Source organism: Agrilus planipennis, unplaced genomic scaffold (assembly GCF_000699045.2).
Source record: "Agrilus planipennis isolate EAB-ADULT unplaced genomic scaffold, Apla_2.0 scaffold128, whole genome shotgun sequence".
Lineage (NCBI taxonomy): Eukaryota > Metazoa > Arthropoda > Insecta > Coleoptera > Buprestidae > Agrilus > Agrilus planipennis.
In genome coordinates, this window is record NW_020438862.1 from 300,943 (window position 1) to 318,808 (window position 17,866).

Below are 17,866 nucleotides of genomic sequence, written 5' to 3' on the forward strand. Positions count from 1 at the left end.
TAAGTAAATGTTATCTTAAAATGCTGCCGTTCTTTGAAAGAACATCTTCATTAACTAATCCTAGGTAAAAAAGAGCCACAAGTGCTGCTCCTTGTTCTGCAAATTTTTTATTCTTTTCCCTATAAAAAAATTAATTAAGTTATTGTTTAACACAAATAAACAAAAATTTTAAAGTTACCAAAATGTTGAGGTGTACTTCTGATTCATAACAGTTACAACTGATCTAAATAATTTGTCTTCATTGATGGTTTCATATTTTGGATTATCATATTTATTTTTATTGCACCAACTGAGGAGTCTAGTCTTTGGTAATTCAGTGTCTTTTATATAATTTGCTCTTATAAAGGCACATTGCATCTCATTAACACTATCTTCAAGATCTGTTTTGAGTCGTTTAGGTGTAGGATTAAATAGATCAGGTCTAATTTCCCGTCTACCCAAGTTACCTTTTAATTGGTAATCTAATTGTTTACTATGGCAATATTTATCCATGTTCCAGATTGCACTACAGTAAATTAATATGTATTAGAAATGATCATATAAACTTAAGATTTCAAATAAATATGGCTACCATATCTGTTCTAGTGTCTGGCATTCCAAAAACTTCTTTCCTCTGGGAGTTTCTTGGAGAGATTTAAGCATATTTTGAACACAATATTTTGTATTGCTGGGCGAATTGTCATAATCAACTGCACATTTTAAATACTTAGTTATTACAGTGTCCAAGTCTTCCATACCTTGTTTTCTAAATATAGAACAATTTCCTTGAGCAACTCTTGCTACCATTACACTAGAACTACCACACTCTTCTTTGAATTTGAAAATGTCCTTATAACTTTCGATTTCTCTGGAACCTCCACTAAAATTAGAATATTAATTAACAAATATACTTAGTCATAATTGTTATGTTAAAAGTGTACTAAGCAATTACTTTGCAATGACTGGAATTGTGAGGTTTTCTGCAATCATTCTAATAGTCTCATTTCTATTTTGGTGTTGGGGCCTTTCAGAAATAGTTCTTCCATGCACTCCTAAAGCTGATATGCCTGTAGAAGCTAGATCTTGAACCAAACGCAAAGTATCATCAATATTTTCAAGTACTCTAATTTTACATGTTACTGGAATTGATAAATTTTTTACTAACATTGACAGAATCAGTTTTGCTTTGCACGGTTTTGATAATAAAGCAGCACCCATGCCCCCTTTCAATGAAAACTCCTTTGGACAACCCATATTTATATCAATGCCTGCTATATCGTTTTCACTACAAAGTATTCATTAATTATTCTTAAATAGTACTATTGGATCTTGAGTTTTTTACATCATCTTTGCTACTTTAAGAGCTCTTTCAGGATCACATGTACCCAGCTGGACAACAACTTTGTCTTTTTCTTTGGCACATGTCCTAAAAACTACAGTGCCATCTGATTTATCTAAATAATCTATAGTTCCCAAAGCATCTGGAATATTTGCATGTATTTAAAATCATGTTATAAATTTCTCTTGGTTGCATACTAACCATTTATTCGCCGTAATGAGCGTAAAAACTTCCAGTCAATTATTTCTTCTGTGTAAACTATATCTGCCCCATATCCTAATGCTAAGAGTCTCATTGGTAAAGTTCCTACTCTAACCATTGGCGCAAGAATTATTTTATTTCTGTAGTCCAGTTTCGATTTTGTATCCATTTTAAGTAGTTGTAATCAGTTTCTTTGAAAAATGGGTCTTAAAAATGGTAAGCCAAATAAACAACTGTACACAACCTCAACATTTTGAAAGTGGGATTTTGTCAATTATTAAAAATTGCGTAATCTGCAAATGAGGTGATTATTATTGTAATTTTAATATTTTCAATAAGCAATTTTTACATTTCACCATGTTTTAAATCATTTCTGCACACAAAACATGAAACGAACATCACCTGACAAATACTTAACCTTAAATAGTGACCTAACCACCCAAACGTTAATTCTTTATATCTAAGCTAAAATATATTAAAATGACAATTATACAATAGTTAATTTAAAATACCATATTTCCATAATACCGTAAGATATATAACACAAAAAGTTCTGAATAAGTTACACGGCCATTGACATATCGATTTTTGGGTAAGGTTTATAACCCCTCAATTCAAAGTCTTCAAATATAAAGTCTTCTATTTTCGAAATCTCTCTTTTAATATATAGACACGGGAACGGTCTAGGTTTCCTCTTCAGTTGTTGTTGTAAAGGCGTTATATGGTTTAGATAAACATGGCTATCTCCTAACGTGTGAATAAATTCTCCAGGCTGAAAATAACCAAAGGATAATATAAAATGACCTTTTTTATCAAAAGTGCTACTAAAAGTACCTTCAACTTTGTTATATGAGCTATCATAACAGTCAGTAATGCATAACTGGCAATATTGAATGGCACTCCAAGACCCATATCAGCTGATCTTTGATACAGTAAGCAGGAAAGTTCTCCATTTGCAACAAAGAACTGCACAAGGCAGTGGCAAGGAGGTAGAGCCATTAAAGGTATGTCAATAGGGTTCCAGGCACACATAATAATCCTACGACTGTTTGGATTGTCCTTAATGTCTTTTATTACATTATTTAGTTGGTCAATGCCTTCACCACTGTAGTCAGCATGCATTCCTCTATATTCAGCCCCAAAGTGTCTCCACTGGAATCCATAGACAGGTCCCAAATCGCCTTCTTCCCTTTCTTTAAAACCTAAACCATCTAGAAACTCTCGAGAACTATTTGGATCCCAAATGTGAACATCTTTCTCTGCTAGCTCTTTTGAATTTGTGCTACCCTTAATAAACCACAGTAATTCTTCAACCACTCCTCTCCAAAATACCCTTTTTGTTGTAAGCAAAGGAAAAACGTTTTCTCTCAGGGAATAACGCATCTGTGCTCCAAAAATTCCCATTGTTCCCACCCCAGTACGGTCATCCCTTCTGATACCTGTTGTGATAATTTTGCTAATATGATTTAAATACTGATATTCTTCATGGCACTCATCTGTTTCTTCGTTTTTTAATAAGTTTGCACTGTTTCCAATATTTGGACTAGTATTTTCCTTTGCATCTTCTGTGTTATTCATTTTGAAACCGTTTAATTCCTAAACAACATTAAAGTAAATTTTACAGTTAGTGTAGTATGTTGGTGTAATACTTACTTTCTGTAGAAAGATATTACAAAAAAAGAAACGAGAGATCTTACCCTAATTTTTTGAGGTTTTGTAAATAATTTGCGCGGGAAATTGTTTGCATCTCTATTAAGTGCTTTCATAGGAAAAAAGTTTCTTCCATTACATCTCATCGTTATTTTGTTTTGTAATACTCGTAGGGTTAATGAGGTTAAATGTCCTTGAATAATATTATCTTTACGAAATAATATTTCTTAACTATAAAATTCAGGGTCTGTAATTTTGTTTACAATTTAAAGTTTTTTTTATTTTAATTAAACTNGTGCTAGATTTATAAATTATCATATTTGTCATACCGGAATTATTAATAAACTATCTTGTCACACAGGTGCAAAAAAACCCCGGAAAAAAATGTTAATATTCTACCATTTTATTGTGCTGTTCTTATTGTGTTAATTAAAATAAACGTTGGTTAAATTCATTTAATTTTATCACTTTGCAGCGGACATTTCAACTGTGTATGTTTATTGTAAAAGTGAGGTTAGTTTACTACTACTTCTGTATTATTCAAATTAATTTGACGTGTGTTATCTTTCAACAACGAATAAGTGTATTTATCTTATTAATTGGTTAATTTGCGACCAAGAAAGCTCCAAATTAAAACAAAAATGCGTGCAATAATTAGTTTTTATATTATTGGTTTGTCAGCAAACGTTTTTTCAAATGTTATTGAAAGTGGCGTTAATAATTCGAATAGTATAGTGCACCAAGGAAGATTTAAAAGGGGCTCAAAGAATACAATTTTTGACGATGGCAATTGTTCCATATTGAAAGAAATGTGTAAAAATGTTGCAGATGACGACATTCTTATATTAGAGTGTGTACAAAATTTAAAAATTAATCATCTTGTGAAATTAAATGAAAAATGTCAAAACATTATTTGGAGCCACACATTACAAGTATTAAACAATAGTTATATTAACGATATATTAACATCGGTATGTCGGGGCCAATGGTCTAACTGTGACAATAATGACAAGAAACCCTTATCAGTTCTAAAATGTGCAATAAAAAAAAAAGAAGATATAACATCTCCTGAATGTGTAAATACTATTGAACGATTTGAAAACTTGGCATTCAGTGATTTCAGATGGATATCGTCATTCTTGGAACATTGCGTTAACGACATATCTGCTCTAGAATGTGGCAGAGTTGATCCAAGCGGTTTTTCCCAAGCTGACACTCTAATATGTTTACAAAATAAAATATCAAGTGTTAGTTCAGTTTGCCAAGCTGAAGTTTACAAACTGGCTGAAATTCAGTCTGATAACATTAAATTTGACCGAACATTATATGTAGCCTGTGCAGAAGACCACATGAAATATTGTTCAGAATTTGTACCTGGCAGTGGCAGAGTTTTCAAATGTTTAATCCAACACCAACATGACAAATTATCCGATATGTGTAGAAATCAATTGTTAAGAAGAGAAAAATTAATTTCAGAGGATTATCGCGTTAGTAAAGGTCTAATGAAGGCTTGCAAGGAAGATATTCGCAAGAGTCACTGTAGAAAACAAGATCAGGATAAACATACACGATTAGCACAAGTTCTTTTGTGCCTTGAAAATTATGCTCACAATGGGACAAGAATAGATCCTGATTGTGAAATTGAAATGGCTAATCACAGACGTATGTTAATGGATGACTACAGACTGTCTCCTGAAATTGTTACCAGTTGTTCAGATGAAATACACAAGTTTTGTTCAGGACTGGAAACAGGTGGAAGGACCATACATTGCTTGATGGATCATGCAAGATTGAGAAACATAAGAAGAAAAATCAGTGATACATGTGAAAGAGCCGTAAGTCTTTTATTTGCCTATTAATAATAAATAATGTGTTTAAAAAAAATTATACAGTTAGAAGATTTAGTCAAAGAAACAGATGCTGGCGAAGATTGGCGTGTGGATCCCGTTCTTCATGAAGCATGCATACCTGTCGTTCGAATTGCTTGCAAGGACATTCGTGGAGGAAACGCCAGAGTTATGTCCTGCTTAATGGACACCTTAGGAACCGATCAAATGACTGAAGAATGTGAAAATGCGTTAATGCAGATTCAATATTTTGTCGCAAGAGATTTCAAATTGGACCCCCAACTTTATACAGCTTGCAGAGAAGACGCCGCAGCGTTTTGTCATGCGAAAAAAGAATGGGAAAAAACGGATAGTTATGATCCCTCAAATGGGCGAATTATTCTGCCATGTCTATATAGGTATGTTATTATTAAGAAATAGTTCCGGTTTGTTTTCTTTTCAACTAAAAATAATCGTTATACATTTTTTAAATATAGATATGCTTACTCTCCCCAAAAGGACATGCAACTTAAACCCAAATGTTTAGAGCAGATACGAAGGGTTATGCGTCAGAGAGCAGTTAGCGTCGATTTGCAGCCAGAAATCGAAGAAGTTTGTCTAGAAGACTTATCTCTCTATTGTTTTGATAAGACCAAAAAAGGTGAAGAGATAAAATGTCTCCAAGACAACCTGGACGATCTACAGCAAGCATGCAGGATTTCAGTGTTTAATTTCACGAAAATTGAAGCTGAACATGCAGAAGTTAATCCTTATATAATGACCTACTGTAGAAAAGCCATAGAAATTCACTGTGCTGCCGAGTTCAAGCACGATGAAGGAGACGTTATGGAATGTTTATTTGCTCACAAAAACGACCCCGTCGTAAAATCAAATCCCAAATGTCGCGTTAATATTGAACATTTTCAAATATTAACTCTGAAAGATTATCATTTTTCATATAAATTTAAAGTTGCTTGTAAAAGCGACGCAATGAGGTTTTGTCGCGACGCCAAGACCAAAAGTGCCGTTGTCGTTTGCTTGAGTGAAAAATATAGGAATGATACTCTGAACGGTATCAAAAGCAATATTAAAAAAGAATGTCGACAGCAACTAAAAGCCCAACTCTTCCAGATAAGGGAAAATATTAACTTCGATCCACATTTGAAGGCTGCATGTGAAAAAGACATTTCTCGTTATTGTTCAAATGTCGATGCAGGATCAGGGCAGGTCAGTGTATCTTTTTGTTGTCTTTGGAACAGTTGACTTGCCCTAAAATTATATACCATGTAAAATTGTATTATGTTTTATTTCACATTCTAGATATTGGAATGCTTGCAAGCAGTAGAAGAAAAACTCACCGATACATGTCACAAAGAAGTGTTCAAAGTGAAAATGCAAGAACTAACTGATAACGCTGTCGATTACGTCCTCTTAACAACGTGTGCTGATACAATCGATCGCTTTTGTCCACGAACTGATAAGGAATTTGTTCTAGAATGTTTAAAAGTAATTCTTATGATTTTTCGTTTTTTTTTTTTGACACATAAACTACCTTAAATTTTTTTTTTAATTAAAATTTATCTACTTCTTACCATATATCACTTTATTTTGAAGTAAATCATATTTTTTAGAGACACAAAGACGAATTAGAATTCGGAAAGAAATGCTATACCATAGTCACCCGTCGTACTAAAGAACAATTTTCGGATTTTCGTCTGAATCCATCTTTACAAGAAAATTGCCATCAAGATATGAACACACACTGTTTTGATGTGTTATCACTGGCTAAGCCGGATCAAGAATTAAATGGAGCAATGATTAAGTGTCTCAAAGTGGCCTTCAGACAATCCCGTCTGACCGATCTGTGCGCGAAAGAAGTGACCAATATTTTACGAGAACAAGCCCTCAACATCGAACTAAACCCTTTGCTCCGGGTCCTTTGCAAACACGAGCTATCTACCATATGCAAAAATCACGAATCTGCCGAAGAATGCCTCAAAAATGCTCTCCTACAACATAAGGTTCCCACCTTGGAATGTCAAAATGAAGTTGCTAATCTGATTGAAGTGTCTCAAGCTGATATCCATGTAGATCCTCTATTACAAAAGGCGTGTGCACTTGACATCCTGAAGCTCTGCAGCGAAGTGCCCCAGGGAGGAGGAAGGCGTAAGTTGCATGTTTATTTTTCTTTTTATTACATTTATTGATCGCTATCGATTTATGAAATAGTGCATATGATCGTATCACTTTCAGACATAAAGTGTTTGAAAACGTTCATGTCCGATTTAACTTTTGAATGTCGAAATATGCTGACGAAGCGCTTAGAGATGTACAAAAGTGCGGAAGGGGTATGTAGGGTGTAAGTTTAAGAGATTTTCCCGTGTTATAACTCAAAATGAAACCGTTATAGGTGTTTCCAATCGATGGTTTGCAGGGTCTCTACTCTCAGGTTGCAGTATCTCCTGCAAAAAATTACTTATTTATGGTCATGTTTATGGTGATAGGTTCTTTCTTCATCGCAGGATTGTTCTGTGGCCGTGTTTCAAATAAACGTAAAATTAGTAAAAATAAATGATTCTTGTTAAGTATTAGCGTATGAAAATGAGGGTACTTTTTTTACTTTTTAAATTAAGAAAATTAATTGATTTCACCATCACTGAAGTACTAGTCAATAATGAAGGCATAGAGGATTTTCAGAATATTAATTGAAATTAAAATTGAATCAAGAATTTATTTCAATTGAGGAAAGTTGTTTATTTTTAAAGTGATTATTTTTTGCAATCTTTTTATAAAGTCATATGACCTTTATGTGTAAAGTGTAAATTCGGTGTGTGTAATTATTAAAACGTGTAAATGACTGTTGGTGGACCATACACGTATTATTTGAATGCACATACATTATCTTTTTATATTGAAATTTTAATGTTTTTTTTATTGGTACTTTTAAATCATGAATTTAATTACGAAATAATATATTAATAGGGTAATTTTTTACTGTAAATAACTGTAAATACATATTTGAAAGTTTTCATACACAATAAAAGCAATTCAGATTGTTATCCAATTACCATTTATTAATTAATATAACGTAAGTAATTTACACTTCCTCTTAAAAAAATAATTTACAGTTTATTTCAACTAAGTAAATGTTATCTTAAAATGCTGCCGTTCTTTGAAAGAACATCTTCATTAACTAATCCTAGGTAAAAAAGAGCCACAAGTGCTGCTCCTTGTTCTGCAAATTTTTTATTCTTTTCCCTATAAAAAAATTAATTAAGTTATTGTTTAACACAAATAAACAAAAATTTTAAAGTTACCAAAATGTTGAGGTGTACTTCTGATTCATAACAGTTACAACTGATCTAAATAATTTGTCTTCATTGATGGTTTCATATTTTGGATTATCATATTTATTTTTATTGCACCAACTGAGGAGTCTAGTCTTTGGTAATTCAGTGTCTTTTATATAATTTGCTCTTATAAAGGCACATTGCATCTCATTAACACTATCTTCAAGATCTGTTTTGAGTCGTTTAGGTGTAGGATTAAATAGATCAGGTCTAATTTCCCGTCTACCCAAGTTACCTTTTAATTGGTAATCTAATTGTTTACTATGGCAATATTTATCCATGTTCCAGATTGCACTACAGTAAATTAATATGTATTAGAAATGATCATATAAACTTAAGATTTCAAATAAATATGGCTACCATATCTGTTCTAGTGTCTGGCATTCCAAAAACTTCTTTCCTCTGGGAGTTTCTTGGAGAGATTTAAGCATATTTTGAACACAATATTTTGTATTGCTGGGCGAATTGTCATAATCAACTGCACATTTTAAATACTTAGTTATTACAGTGTCCAAGTCTTCCATACCTTGTTTTCTAAATATAGAACAATTTCCTTGAGCAACTCTTGCTACCATTACACTAGAACTACCACACTCTTCTTTGAATTTGAAAATGTCCTTATAACTTTCGATTTCTCTGGAACCTCCACTAAAATTAGAATATTAATTAACAAATATACTTAGTCATAATTGTTATGTTAAAAGTGTACTAAGCAATTACTTTGCAATGACTGGAATTGTGAGGTTTTCTGCAATCATTCTAATAGTCTCATTTCTATTTTGGTGTTGGGGCCTTTCAGAAATAGTTCTTCCATGCACTCCTAAAGCTGATATGCCTGTAGAAGCTAGATCTTGAACCAAACGCAAAGTATCATCAATATTTTCAAGTACTCTAATTTTACATGTTACTGGAATTGATAAATTTTTTACTAACATTGACAGAATCAGTTTTGCTTTGCACGGTTTTGATAATAAAGCAGCACCCATGCCCCCTTTCAATGAAAACTCCTTTGGACAACCCATATTTATATCAATGCCTGCTATATCGTTTTCACTACAAAGTATTCATTAATTATTCTTAAATAGTACTATTGGATCTTGAGTTTTTTACATCATCTTTGCTACTTTAAGAGCTCTTTCAGGATCACATGTACCCAGCTGGACAACAACTTTGTCTTTTTCTTTGGCACATGTCCTAAAAACTACAGTGCCATCTGATTTATCTAAATAATCTATAGTTCCCAAAGCATCTGGAATATTTGCATGTATTTAAAATCATGTTATAAATTTCTCTTGGTTGCATACTAACCATTTATTCGCCGTAATGAGCGTAAAAACTTCCAGTCAATTATTTCTTCTGTGTAAACTATATCTGCCCCATATCCTAATGCTAAGAGTCTCATTGGTAAAGTTCCTACTCTAACCATTGGCGCAAGAATTATTTTATTTCTGTAGTCCAGTTTCGATTTTGTATCCATTTTAAGTAGTTGTAATCAGTTTCTTTGAAAAATGGGTCTTAAAAATGGTAAGCCAAATAAACAACTGTACACAACCTCAACATTTTGAAAGTGGGATTTTGTCAATTATTAAAAATTGCGTAATCTGCAAATGAGGTGATTATTATTGTAATTTTAATATTTTCAATAAGCAATTTTTACATTTCACCATGTTTTAAATCATTTCTGCACACAAAACATGAAACGAACATAACCTGACAAATACTTAACCTTAAATAGTGACCTAACCACCCAAACGTTAATTCTTTATATCTAAGCTAAAATATATGTTTAGCTTTACTTATTCGTACAATATCACCTACTTGAAATTTAGGTTTCCCATCTACCATTTTAATGTGATTGTAAGCGGTATCAAGCAAGTACTTTTCATTTTGTTTTTTTATCGCTTTCGATGGTGTCATATTTATTGTTCTATGTATGGTACCGTTGTATTCATTGACAACGTCATCAATTACGTCTATCCACCGATATGAACCTCTATAATGAAGTGCTTTAAATAATTTAGTTTTGATAGTTCTAATTACACGCTCAACAATGGATGCCTTTTTTACTGAATAACTACTATAATGATTAATTTTATATTTTTCCATTAAAGATTTAAAGTGACGATTGTAATACTCTTTACCATGGTCAGTTTGTAAATTTTGAGGAAAGGCATGGAAAGTTTGAAGGATAGAATGCATTGCTTGTGTAACCTCATTTGCCGATTTATCTTTTATTGGTCGTACCCACACATATTTTGAAAAACAATCTATAACGATCAAAATAAATCTATAATTCTCATTTTCTTTTGCATAATCTTGCATATCAATTAGATCACTTTGATATAAGTCAAGTAAGCCTTTAATTATTACACGTCGACGTTGAAAAGTTTTTCTAGCAGGTCGATGAATTTCATGAACCACACTACGTTTTACGTTGTTTTCTTTTGGGGACATTATAACATTGGTTAATTGAAACTGTATGCCTCATCTATCGCTGTCGCTGCTGCTGTTGCTGTTGGTTCTATCGTTGTTGCTTGTTATTTTCCTCTTTTTTGAAATGTATTTATACAACAATCTGTACAATGTTTTCTCGGTGGGGCAGGTCCGTCAATATGCTCTGAGCCCCTATTGTAATGCTCGAAACACGGGTATTCTTGTTTGAATTCTTCGTCATCCCTTAAATGCTTCGGCAGTTTGTCCCACGCATAATAACGATCCATGTAATTAATATGATCCAATAGATACTGTCTTGGTAGAACCGCTATCTCTTCAGTCGTTAAATGTTTCAATAACCAATTTTTCTCTTTCAATTTTTTCAACACTTTACTAATATTAGATATTTCATTTCTTATCTGCTCCATGGTATTTCTTATCTGTTCCACGGTACTCATTATACTGAATTAAATTGAAAAGAACATCCTAAATGTAGGTGTCCTAACGCTGACGCTGCTGTGTTATTTTTAATAATGGTAATAGTTTTGTTGTTAGGGGGGGTGTTACTTAAATTAATTGCATCCTTAATAAAAGTCTTCTATTCTTGCACCTGACGTGGCATTAATTCTTGATGTTGATCATGTATTTTATTTATTTGTTCCTTAATAAAGTCCATAAAAACAGTTCTATAATCATCCAACATTCTTAAAACAAATGTCTTTGTATTTTCTTTTTCTCTTTGGAAAACTTCATCAATTATCTGCTCTATTATAGTTTGTAAACGATCGGTGCTACTTGCAATTTTAGAATCAATCATTGTTTGTACAGATGCAATAACATGATCGATCCTGTTCTGAACACGTTGTAACTTGTTATCAAAGTAATTTTTATTNATAAGAAAAAAGTATTTTCGATATTGAAAACCTTTATTTTGTTTTAAATTAAATTAATAAATAGGAATTTTTTTGGTAATAGTTTTACGACACATATGACAAGTCTTTAACGTATCTGCGCACTTGGAGCAAGTTCCATGTCCACAAAGGAACACGATGTTCCTCTTCCGCTCCATACAAATGCTACATGCATGGCTTTCTTCAATTTCTGCTATCTTGCATTCCAAATATCGCATTCTTTCCGCACTTGGCTGTCTACTTTTCGCCGGGATTACCCTTCCATCTTTTGTGACGCGCTTTTGAACCATTAAACCACATTGTAAACATTTCTTCATTCTAGAAGCGCAGTCTTCGCATGCTGGCTTGTGTTGACACGGTTCCAATCTGACGTTTTCTTCCGATAATTCGGAACATACCAAACACTCTACAGGTTTACTGAGACCTAAAATCAGTGAAAATTTTAGTTATTTGAAATAGTGGAGGAAGGATATAAATTAAGAAAAAGATACAGTAACATTAATCATATCAATTATTTGGAAATTATTGCTATCATCATTATCATGCAATATTATTTTCGAATGATATTAGTCATATTTGCTAATTAAATATTTTCAATTCATAGACGAATAAAAGTAAACTATACGTTTCTGAAAAAGGCTAAAAACCTAACTCTTGAATTTATTATATTTTTCTTTAGGTTTAAATAAATGACATTGCTCTTACTTATTTCATTCTGATACTGATGTCCTTTATGTAATGGAGATGTATTTAGAGAGGTGTTTGCTCCATCGTCGAGTATTTCGACCCTGCTCTCTTTCCTGCTTCTGTGTCCTGTCGCCTTAGTCGTATCGGTTTTTGCGGGACTTCCCTTGGGTGTGTGTTCAGTCAAATTATATCCCTCCATAGGATTGGTCAGGCCATTCAAACTCAAACTATCCATATTTAATGTTTCCTGCTGCTGCTGTTGTTGTTGTTGTGCTTGTTGATTACTGTCGACGTTCGGTTTGTAACTCTTTAATTTTTCTTGTAAATCCGCCTCAGGCAAAAGACTGAGAGCAGACTGTCCCTTCGCATTTACCGCATTCATGTCGATGCCTTCCTGAATCAAATAGCAGCCTATGGCTAAGGCTGTTTTGTATTCCGCGACATCCATCAAACTTTGATAAATCTCATAAATTGCAGGACAGTCTTCTTCTGATACTTCAGTATTAATGTGTGCTCTTTTAATAACTACCAAATGAAGAGCAGAGTCTCCATCTTCATCTTTTGCATTTATGTTCGCTTTTAGTTTAACTAAGAGTTCGATAACCCCGCAGTGACCTACAAGAAGGTATTGTAATATGTTCCTAAATATAAAATGATTTACTCTATTCTTTTTACCTTGACTAACAGCCAACAGAAGGGCCGATTGGTTCCTGTTATTTCTTAAGTCTATGTCTGCTTGTCCTATCCTGACTAGAATTTCGACAACATCCTTGTGCCCGTTAAGGGCCGCCAGATGAAGAGCAGAAAAACCGTCGTCCTTTTTTATGTCAACTAATTGACGTGCCTGAGCAAGTAAACGCTTCATTGCGAATTTCTTGCCCTTGAGAGCAGCTTGATGGATTACATTAAAGCCCCGATTGTTTCGAAGAGTAAAGTCAGTTGCTTCAAAAACCAAATTATAATAAACAAAAACTTCTCGTTTATTATTTATCATATATAAAGGACGTAAATAAATACACACCTGGTGTAGATGCAAGTAATTCAATGACTTGGAAACTATCTTTACCGATTGCATCGTGTAATGCCGTGTCTCCGTATAAATCTCTGCAGTTAGGATCTGCCCCAGCTGCTAGCAAAACTTGTACGCAACGTGCAGGCTGCTTATGGGCTGCTATATGTAACGCTGTGCAGCCACAACGGTTTGCAATGTTCAATTCAGCTCCGGCTTTTATTAACAAGTCCAGCACCTGTAGAAAAAATACTACAAGTCGCGATTCAAATGAACTTTACAATGAAAAAGGTTTACTTCTGGTTGATTGCCAAAAGCAGCATAATGAAGACAGGTGTCTCCATCTCCATCGCAGGCGTTAACAGCGGACCCGGCGTGCAGAAGTAATTGAACTACAGGAATGTGACCTTGATGTGAAGCAACTTGTAGAGAAGTCTTGCCCCCGCTTCGCATGTCTACCATCGTTTTCGGAATCTCTTTGAGCAATTTTTGTACTATTTCCAAATGGCCCTGGGCGGAGGCTCGAACTAGTTGATCGGCGGTACTATTGGCTTGATTATTGGCTATATCAGGGTTGTACCATTGCACTGAAACAGAAACAAACATATAGCTGTATTTTCTGATGTTATGAAGCAATTTTTACTTGACGGTTCTCTCCTGTGATTCTGATTGGCGTTCATGGTATTTGCCAATTCTGTAGCGCTGCCAGGTACTAAACGAACGCAATTAGGGTTCAATGTCCATGCATTACCGTCAAGTTGAACTCTAAGATCGCCATCAGAATAAACTTTAACAACTTTTCCAAGTTTACCAAGAGCCTAAAAGATAAAAATACGTTATCGTTTTATCTGATTAAGATCACAGCTGATAATAAAATTACATTTTTCATTATATCAATCCACTCTCCATGACCTTTTTGTAATTCCTTAACTTTTTCCACATCATTTAAAACGCTAACGATGTCCCCAACTGCAAAGCTGTTGACTTTGCAAAGTGCTGCCGGATTAAAGGTCCATCGATTATTACAACCCTCATACTGTACTCTTATGTCTCCCTTGTCAGTAACCCGGTGAACTGTTCCTGTTTTACCAACGTACTTCAAAAATAAAGAAATTAATCTTAAAATGCAATTAATGTTTTTTGTTGAAATTACTTCAGTCATTCTAGGGTTCCAGCCTCCATGCCCCTGTTGCATAATTTTTAATTGGTTTACATCAACGTTTACTTTAACTTTGTCCCCAACTGTAAAAGGTGGAGGACCTGTTAGGGGAGGTCTTGCTACGTTTTGTTCAATGTTTTGCCCTAAAAATTTGCAATTCTTTTATATCAGTATAGTGGGAATTCTAACAGAATGTTTACCTAAAATTGGAAGATGCTCAGGGTAATAGAAACCTCCTGAGGAAGATTCAATAAATTTGATATCACAATTTCCTTTATGGCCAAGCCTGTAAACGTTTGTTGAGCCAGAAAACCATGTTACATTAGCTACAGATCTACTACTTTCATTATCCCAACCCCTTATATCCAATACTTTGCCCATTTTTCCTGAACATTTAATTTTTTAAAAGTGTAATAACTTTTAATTATTAATATTATNCTTAGTTATTACAGTGTCCAAGTCTTCCATACCTTGTTTTCTAAATATAGAACAATTTCCTTGAGCAACTCTTGCTACCATTACACTAGAACTACCACACTCTTCTTTGAATTTGAAAATGTCCTTATAACTTTCGATTTCTCTGGAACCTCCACTAAAATTAGAATATTAATTAACAAATATACTTAGTCATAATTGTTATGTTAAAAGTGTACTAAGCAATTACTTTGCAATGACTGGAATTGTGAGGTTTTCTGCAATCATTCTAATAGTCTCATTTCTATTTTGGTGTTGGGGCCTTTCAGAAATAGTTCTTCCATGCACTCCTAAAGCTGATATGCCTGTAGAAGCTAGATCTTGAACCAAACGCAAAGTATCATCAATATTTTCAAGTACTCTAATTTTACATGTTACTGGAATTGATAAATTTTTTACTAACATTGACAGAATCAGTTTTGCTTTGCACGGTTTTGATAATAAAGCAGCACCCATGCCCCCTTTCAATGAAAACTCCTTTGGACAACCCATATTTATATCAATGCCTGCTATATCGTTTTCACTACAAAGTATTCATTAATTATTCTTAAATAGTACTATTGGATCTTGAGTTTTTTACATCATCTTTGCTACTTTAAGAGCTCTTTCAGGATCACATGTACCCAGCTGGACAACAACTTTGTCTTTTTCTTTGGCACATGTCCTAAAAACTACAGTGCCATCTGATTTATCTAAATAATCTATAGTTCCCAAAGCATCTGGAATATTTGCATGTATTTAAAATCATGTTATAAATTTCTCTTGGTTGCATACTAACCATTTATTCGCCGTAATGAGCGTAAAAACTTCCAGTCAATTATTTCTTCTGTGTAAACTATATCTGCCCCATATCCTAATGCTAAGAGTCTCATTGGTAAAGTTCCTACTCTAACCATTGGCGCAAGAATTATTTTATTTCTGTAGTCCAGTTTCGATTTTGTATCCATTTTAAGTAGTTGTAATCAGTTTCTTTGAAAAATGGGTCTTAAAAATGGTAAGCCAAATAAACAACTGTACACAACCTCAACATTTTGAAAGTGGGATTTTGTCAATTATTAAAAATTGCGTAATCTGCAAATGAGGTGATTATTATTGTAATTTTAATATTTTCAATAAGCAATTTTTACATTTCACCATGTTTTAAATCATTTCTGCACACAAAACATGAAACGAACATCACCTGACAAATACTTAACCTTAAATAGTGACCTAACCACCCAAACGTTAATTCTTTATATCTAAGCTAAAATATATTAAAATGACAATTATACAATAGTTAATTTAAAATACCATATTTCCATAATACCGTAAGATATATAACACAAAAAGTTCTGAATAAGTTACACGGCCATTGACATATCGATTTTTGGGTAAGGTTTATAACCCCTCAATTCAAAGTCTTCAAATATAAAGTCTTCTATTTTCGAAATCTCTCTTTTAATATATAGACACGGGAACGGTCTAGGTTTCCTCTTCAGTTGTTGTTGTAAAGGCGTTATATGGTTTAGATAAACATGGCTATCTCCTAACGTGTGAATAAATTCTCCAGGCTGAAAATAACCAAAGGATAATATAAAATGACCTTTTTTATCAAAAGTGCTACTAAAAGTACCTTCAACTTTGTTATATGAGCTATCATAACAGTCAGTAATGCATAACTGGCAATATTGAATGGCACTCCAAGACCCATATCAGCTGATCTTTGATACAGTAAGCAGGAAAGTTCTCCATTTGCAACAAAGAACTGCACAAGGCAGTGGCAAGGAGGTAGAGCCATTAAAGGTATGTCAATAGGGTTCCAGGCACACATAATAATCCTACGACTGTTTGGATTGTCCTTAATGTCTTTTATTACATTATTTAGTTGGTCAATGCCTTCACCACTGTAGTCAGCATGCATTCCTCTATATTCAGCCCCAAAGTGTCTCCACTGGAATCCATAGACAGGTCCCAAATCGCCTTCTTCCCTTTCTTTAAAACCTAAACCATCTAGAAACTCTCGAGAACTATTTGGATCCCAAATGTGAACATCTTTCTCTGCTAGCTCTTTTGAATTTGTGCTACCCTTAATAAACCACAGTAATTCTTCAACCACTCCTCTCCAAAATACCCTTTTTGTTGTAAGCAAAGGAAAAACGTTTTCTCTCAGGGAATAACGCATCTGTGCTCCAAAAATTCCCATTGTTCCCACCCCAGTACGGTCATCCCTTCTGATACCTGTTGTGATAATTTTGCTAATATGATTTAAATACTGATATTCTTCATGGCACTCATCTGTTTCTTCGTTTTTTAATAAGTTTGCACTGTTTCCAATATTTGGACTAGTATTTTCCTTTGCATCTTCTGTGTTATTCATTTTGAAACCGTTTAATTCCTAAACAACATTAAAGTAAATTTTACAGTTAGTGTAGTATGTTGGTGTAATACTTACTTTCTGTAGAAAGATATTACAAAAAAAGAAACGAGAGATCTTACCCTAATTTTTTGAGGTTTTGTAAATAATTTGCGCGGGAAATTGTTTGCATCTCTATTAAGTGCTTTCATAGGAAAAAAGTTTCTTCCATTACATCTCATCGTTATTTTGTTTTGTAATACTCGTAGGGTTAATGAGGTTAAATGTCCTTGAATAATATTATCTTTACGAAATAATATTTCTTAACTATAAAATTCAGGGTCTGTAATTTTGTTTACAATTTAAAGTTTTTTTTATTTTAATTAAACTAATAAATAGGATTTTTTTGGTAATAGTTTTCCGATACATATGATAAGTCTTTAACGTATTTGCGCACATAGAGCAAGTTCCATTTCCCCAAAAGGACACAATGTTTTTGCTTGCAAGGACATTCGT

General features: G+C 33.5%; 6 protein-coding genes across 17 annotated transcripts in view; 1 reads left to right on the forward strand and 5 right to left on the reverse strand.

Moving 5' to 3' along the window:
• Positions 1 to 9: 9 nt before the first annotated feature.
• On the reverse strand, positions 10 to 1,709 carry LOC112904204 (tRNA-dihydrouridine(20) synthase [NAD(P)+]-like). Its single transcript, XM_025973665.1, has 6 exons — positions 1,520 to 1,709; positions 1,322 to 1,460; positions 932 to 1,264; positions 572 to 859; positions 179 to 505; positions 10 to 119 (listed from the first exon to the last, which is right to left on the reverse strand). Exons 1-6 carry the CDS (start codon positions 1,686 to 1,688, stop codon positions 11 to 13), a joined length of 1,365 nt encoding a protein of 454 aa, XP_025829450.1. The 5' UTR covers positions 1,689 to 1,709; the 3' UTR covers position 10.
• An 80-nt stretch (positions 1,710 to 1,789) lies between these two features.
• Positions 1,790 to 3,339, reverse strand: LOC108738109 (thymidylate synthase). Of its 3 annotated transcripts, XM_025973731.1 has the most exons (5): positions 3,217 to 3,339; positions 2,354 to 3,115; positions 2,048 to 2,291; positions 1,869 to 1,984; positions 1,790 to 1,812 (listed from the first exon to the last, which is right to left on the reverse strand). In XM_025973731.1, exons 1-3 carry the CDS (start codon positions 3,313 to 3,315, stop codon positions 2,082 to 2,084), a joined length of 1,071 nt encoding a protein of 356 aa, XP_025829516.1. In that variant the 5' UTR covers positions 3,316 to 3,339; the 3' UTR covers positions 1,790 to 1,812; positions 1,869 to 1,984; positions 2,048 to 2,081. The 3 variants fall into 3 exon arrangements, with proteins under 3 accessions (XP_025829516.1, XP_018326853.1, XP_018326854.1); XM_018471351.2 differs by having other exon boundaries at positions 1,869 to 2,291; XM_018471352.2 differs by having other exon boundaries at positions 1,869 to 2,291; positions 3,173 to 3,338.
• A 133-nt stretch (positions 3,340 to 3,472) lies between these two features.
• LOC108738107 (Golgi apparatus protein 1) lies at positions 3,473 to 8,054 on the forward strand. Of its 2 annotated transcripts, none has more exons than XM_018471346.2 (7): positions 3,473 to 5,004; positions 5,062 to 5,414; positions 5,493 to 6,222; positions 6,316 to 6,501; positions 6,627 to 7,161; positions 7,225 to 7,343; positions 7,406 to 8,054. In XM_018471346.2, the coding sequence occupies exons 1-7, from the start codon at positions 3,811 to 3,813 to the stop codon at positions 7,568 to 7,570; spliced, it is 3,282 nt and encodes a 1,093-aa protein (XP_018326848.1). In that variant the 5' UTR covers positions 3,473 to 3,810; the 3' UTR covers positions 7,571 to 8,054. The 2 variants fall into 2 exon arrangements, with proteins under 2 accessions (XP_018326848.1, XP_018326849.1); XM_018471347.2 differs by having other exon boundaries at positions 7,249 to 7,343.
• LOC112904206 (tRNA-dihydrouridine(20) synthase [NAD(P)+]-like) lies at positions 8,049 to 10,123 on the reverse strand. Of its 2 annotated transcripts, none has more exons than XM_025973670.1 (7): positions 10,010 to 10,123; positions 9,654 to 9,946; positions 9,456 to 9,594; positions 9,066 to 9,398; positions 8,706 to 8,993; positions 8,313 to 8,639; positions 8,049 to 8,253 (listed from the first exon to the last, which is right to left on the reverse strand). In XM_025973670.1, exons 2-7 carry the CDS (start codon positions 9,820 to 9,822, stop codon positions 8,145 to 8,147), a joined length of 1,365 nt encoding a protein of 454 aa, XP_025829455.1. In that variant the 5' UTR covers positions 9,823 to 9,946; positions 10,010 to 10,123; the 3' UTR covers positions 8,049 to 8,144. The 2 variants fall into 2 exon arrangements, with proteins under 2 accessions (XP_025829455.1, XP_025829454.1); XM_025973669.1 differs by having other exon boundaries at positions 10,003 to 10,123.
• Positions 10,124 to 11,685: 1,562 nt separating this feature from the next.
• LOC108738093 (E3 ubiquitin-protein ligase MIB2) overlaps positions 11,686 to 17,866 on the reverse strand; it is a 10,651-nt gene continuing 4,470 nt past the window's right edge. Inside the window, exons 6-14 of one of the 4 annotated variants that reach the window (XM_025973646.1) lie at positions 14,751 to 14,777; positions 14,539 to 14,693; positions 14,266 to 14,481; positions 14,029 to 14,203; positions 13,683 to 13,972; positions 13,398 to 13,623; positions 13,052 to 13,318; positions 12,395 to 12,991; positions 11,686 to 12,113 (exon numbers count right to left, since the gene is read on the reverse strand). In XM_025973646.1, the coding sequence (XP_025829431.1) occupies positions 11,725 to 12,113; positions 12,395 to 12,991; positions 13,052 to 13,318; positions 13,398 to 13,623; positions 13,683 to 13,972; positions 14,029 to 14,203; positions 14,266 to 14,481; positions 14,539 to 14,693; positions 14,751 to 14,777 (2,342 nt within the window). In that variant the 3' untranslated portion in view covers positions 11,686 to 11,724. Of the gene's footprint in view, positions 12,114 to 12,394; positions 12,992 to 13,051; positions 13,319 to 13,397; positions 13,624 to 13,682; positions 13,973 to 14,028; positions 14,204 to 14,265; positions 14,482 to 14,538; positions 14,694 to 14,744; positions 14,778 to 17,866 lie in introns of all 4 variants that reach the window. The other 3 variants (XM_025973644.1, XM_025973654.1, XM_025973650.1) reach the window with 3 other exon arrangements.
• On the reverse strand, positions 15,249 to 17,616 carry LOC108738114 (thymidylate synthase). Of its 5 annotated transcripts, none has more exons than XM_018471357.2 (5): positions 16,146 to 16,358; positions 15,797 to 16,089; positions 15,599 to 15,737; positions 15,422 to 15,541; positions 15,249 to 15,338 (listed from the first exon to the last, which is right to left on the reverse strand). In XM_018471357.2, exons 2-5 carry the CDS (start codon positions 15,963 to 15,965, stop codon positions 15,284 to 15,286), a joined length of 483 nt encoding a protein of 160 aa, XP_018326859.1. In that variant the 5' UTR covers positions 15,966 to 16,089; positions 16,146 to 16,358; the 3' UTR covers positions 15,249 to 15,283. The 5 variants fall into 5 exon arrangements, with proteins under 5 accessions (XP_018326859.1, XP_025829497.1, XP_025829502.1 ...); XM_025973717.1 differs by lacking the exons at positions 15,249 to 15,338; positions 15,422 to 15,541; positions 15,599 to 15,737 and adding exons at positions 16,631 to 17,392; positions 17,494 to 17,616 and having other exon boundaries at positions 16,067 to 16,089; positions 16,146 to 16,261; positions 16,325 to 16,568; XM_025973712.1 differs by lacking the exons at positions 15,249 to 15,338; positions 15,422 to 15,541; positions 15,599 to 15,737 and adding exons at positions 16,631 to 17,392; positions 17,494 to 17,616 and having other exon boundaries at positions 15,966 to 16,089; positions 16,153 to 16,568.

Coding starts and splice junctions, on each gene's coding strand:
- LOC112904204 (XM_025973665.1), bottom strand. CDS start 1,688: ATGGATACAAAATCGAAACTGGACTACAGAAATAAAATAATTCTTGCG. Junction 860..931: donor ACAATTCCAGTCATTGCAAA/GTAATTGCTTAG, acceptor TTCTAATTTTAG/TGGAGGTTCCAGAGAAATCG. Junction 506..571: donor CAGACACTAGAACAGATATG/GTAGCCATATTT, acceptor AATTTACTGTAG/TGCAATCTGGAACATGGATA.
- LOC108738109 (XM_025973731.1), bottom strand. CDS start 3,315: ATGAGATGTAATGGAAGAAACTTTTTTCCTATGAAAGCACTTAATAGA. Junction 3,116..3,216: donor CAAAACCTCAAAAAATTAGG/GTAAGATCTCTC, acceptor AATGTTGTTTAG/GAATTAAACGGTTTCAAAAT. Junction 2,292..2,353: donor CTCATATAACAAAGTTGAAG/GTACTTTTAGTA, acceptor GGTTATTTTCAG/CCTGGAGAATTTATTCACAC.
- LOC108738107 (XM_018471346.2), top strand. CDS start 3,811: ATGCGTGCAATAATTAGTTTTTATATTATTGGTTTGTCAGCAAACGTT. Junction 6,502..6,626: donor TTGTTCTAGAATGTTTAAAA/GTAATTCTTATG, acceptor CATATTTTTTAG/AGACACAAAGACGAATTAGA. Junction 7,162..7,224: donor GCCCCAGGGAGGAGGAAGGC/GTAAGTTGCATG, acceptor TTTATGAAATAG/TGCATATGATCGTATCACTT.
- LOC112904206 (XM_025973670.1), bottom strand. CDS start 9,822: ATGGATACAAAATCGAAACTGGACTACAGAAATAAAATAATTCTTGCG. Junction 9,595..9,653: donor CTCATTACGGCGAATAAATG/GTTAGTATGCAA, acceptor CAAATATTCCAG/ATGCTTTGGGAACTATAGAT. Junction 8,254..8,312: donor AAGTACACCTCAACATTTTG/GTAACTTTAAAA, acceptor ATTTTTTTATAG/GGAAAAGAATAAAAAATTTG.
- LOC108738114 (XM_025973712.1), bottom strand. CDS start 17,592: ATGAGATGTAATGGAAGAAACTTTTTTCCTATGAAAGCACTTAATAGA. Junction 17,393..17,493: donor CAAAACCTCAAAAAATTAGG/GTAAGATCTCTC, acceptor AATGTTGTTTAG/GAATTAAACGGTTTCAAAAT. Junction 16,569..16,630: donor CTCATATAACAAAGTTGAAG/GTACTTTTAGTA, acceptor GGTTATTTTCAG/CCTGGAGAATTTATTCACAC.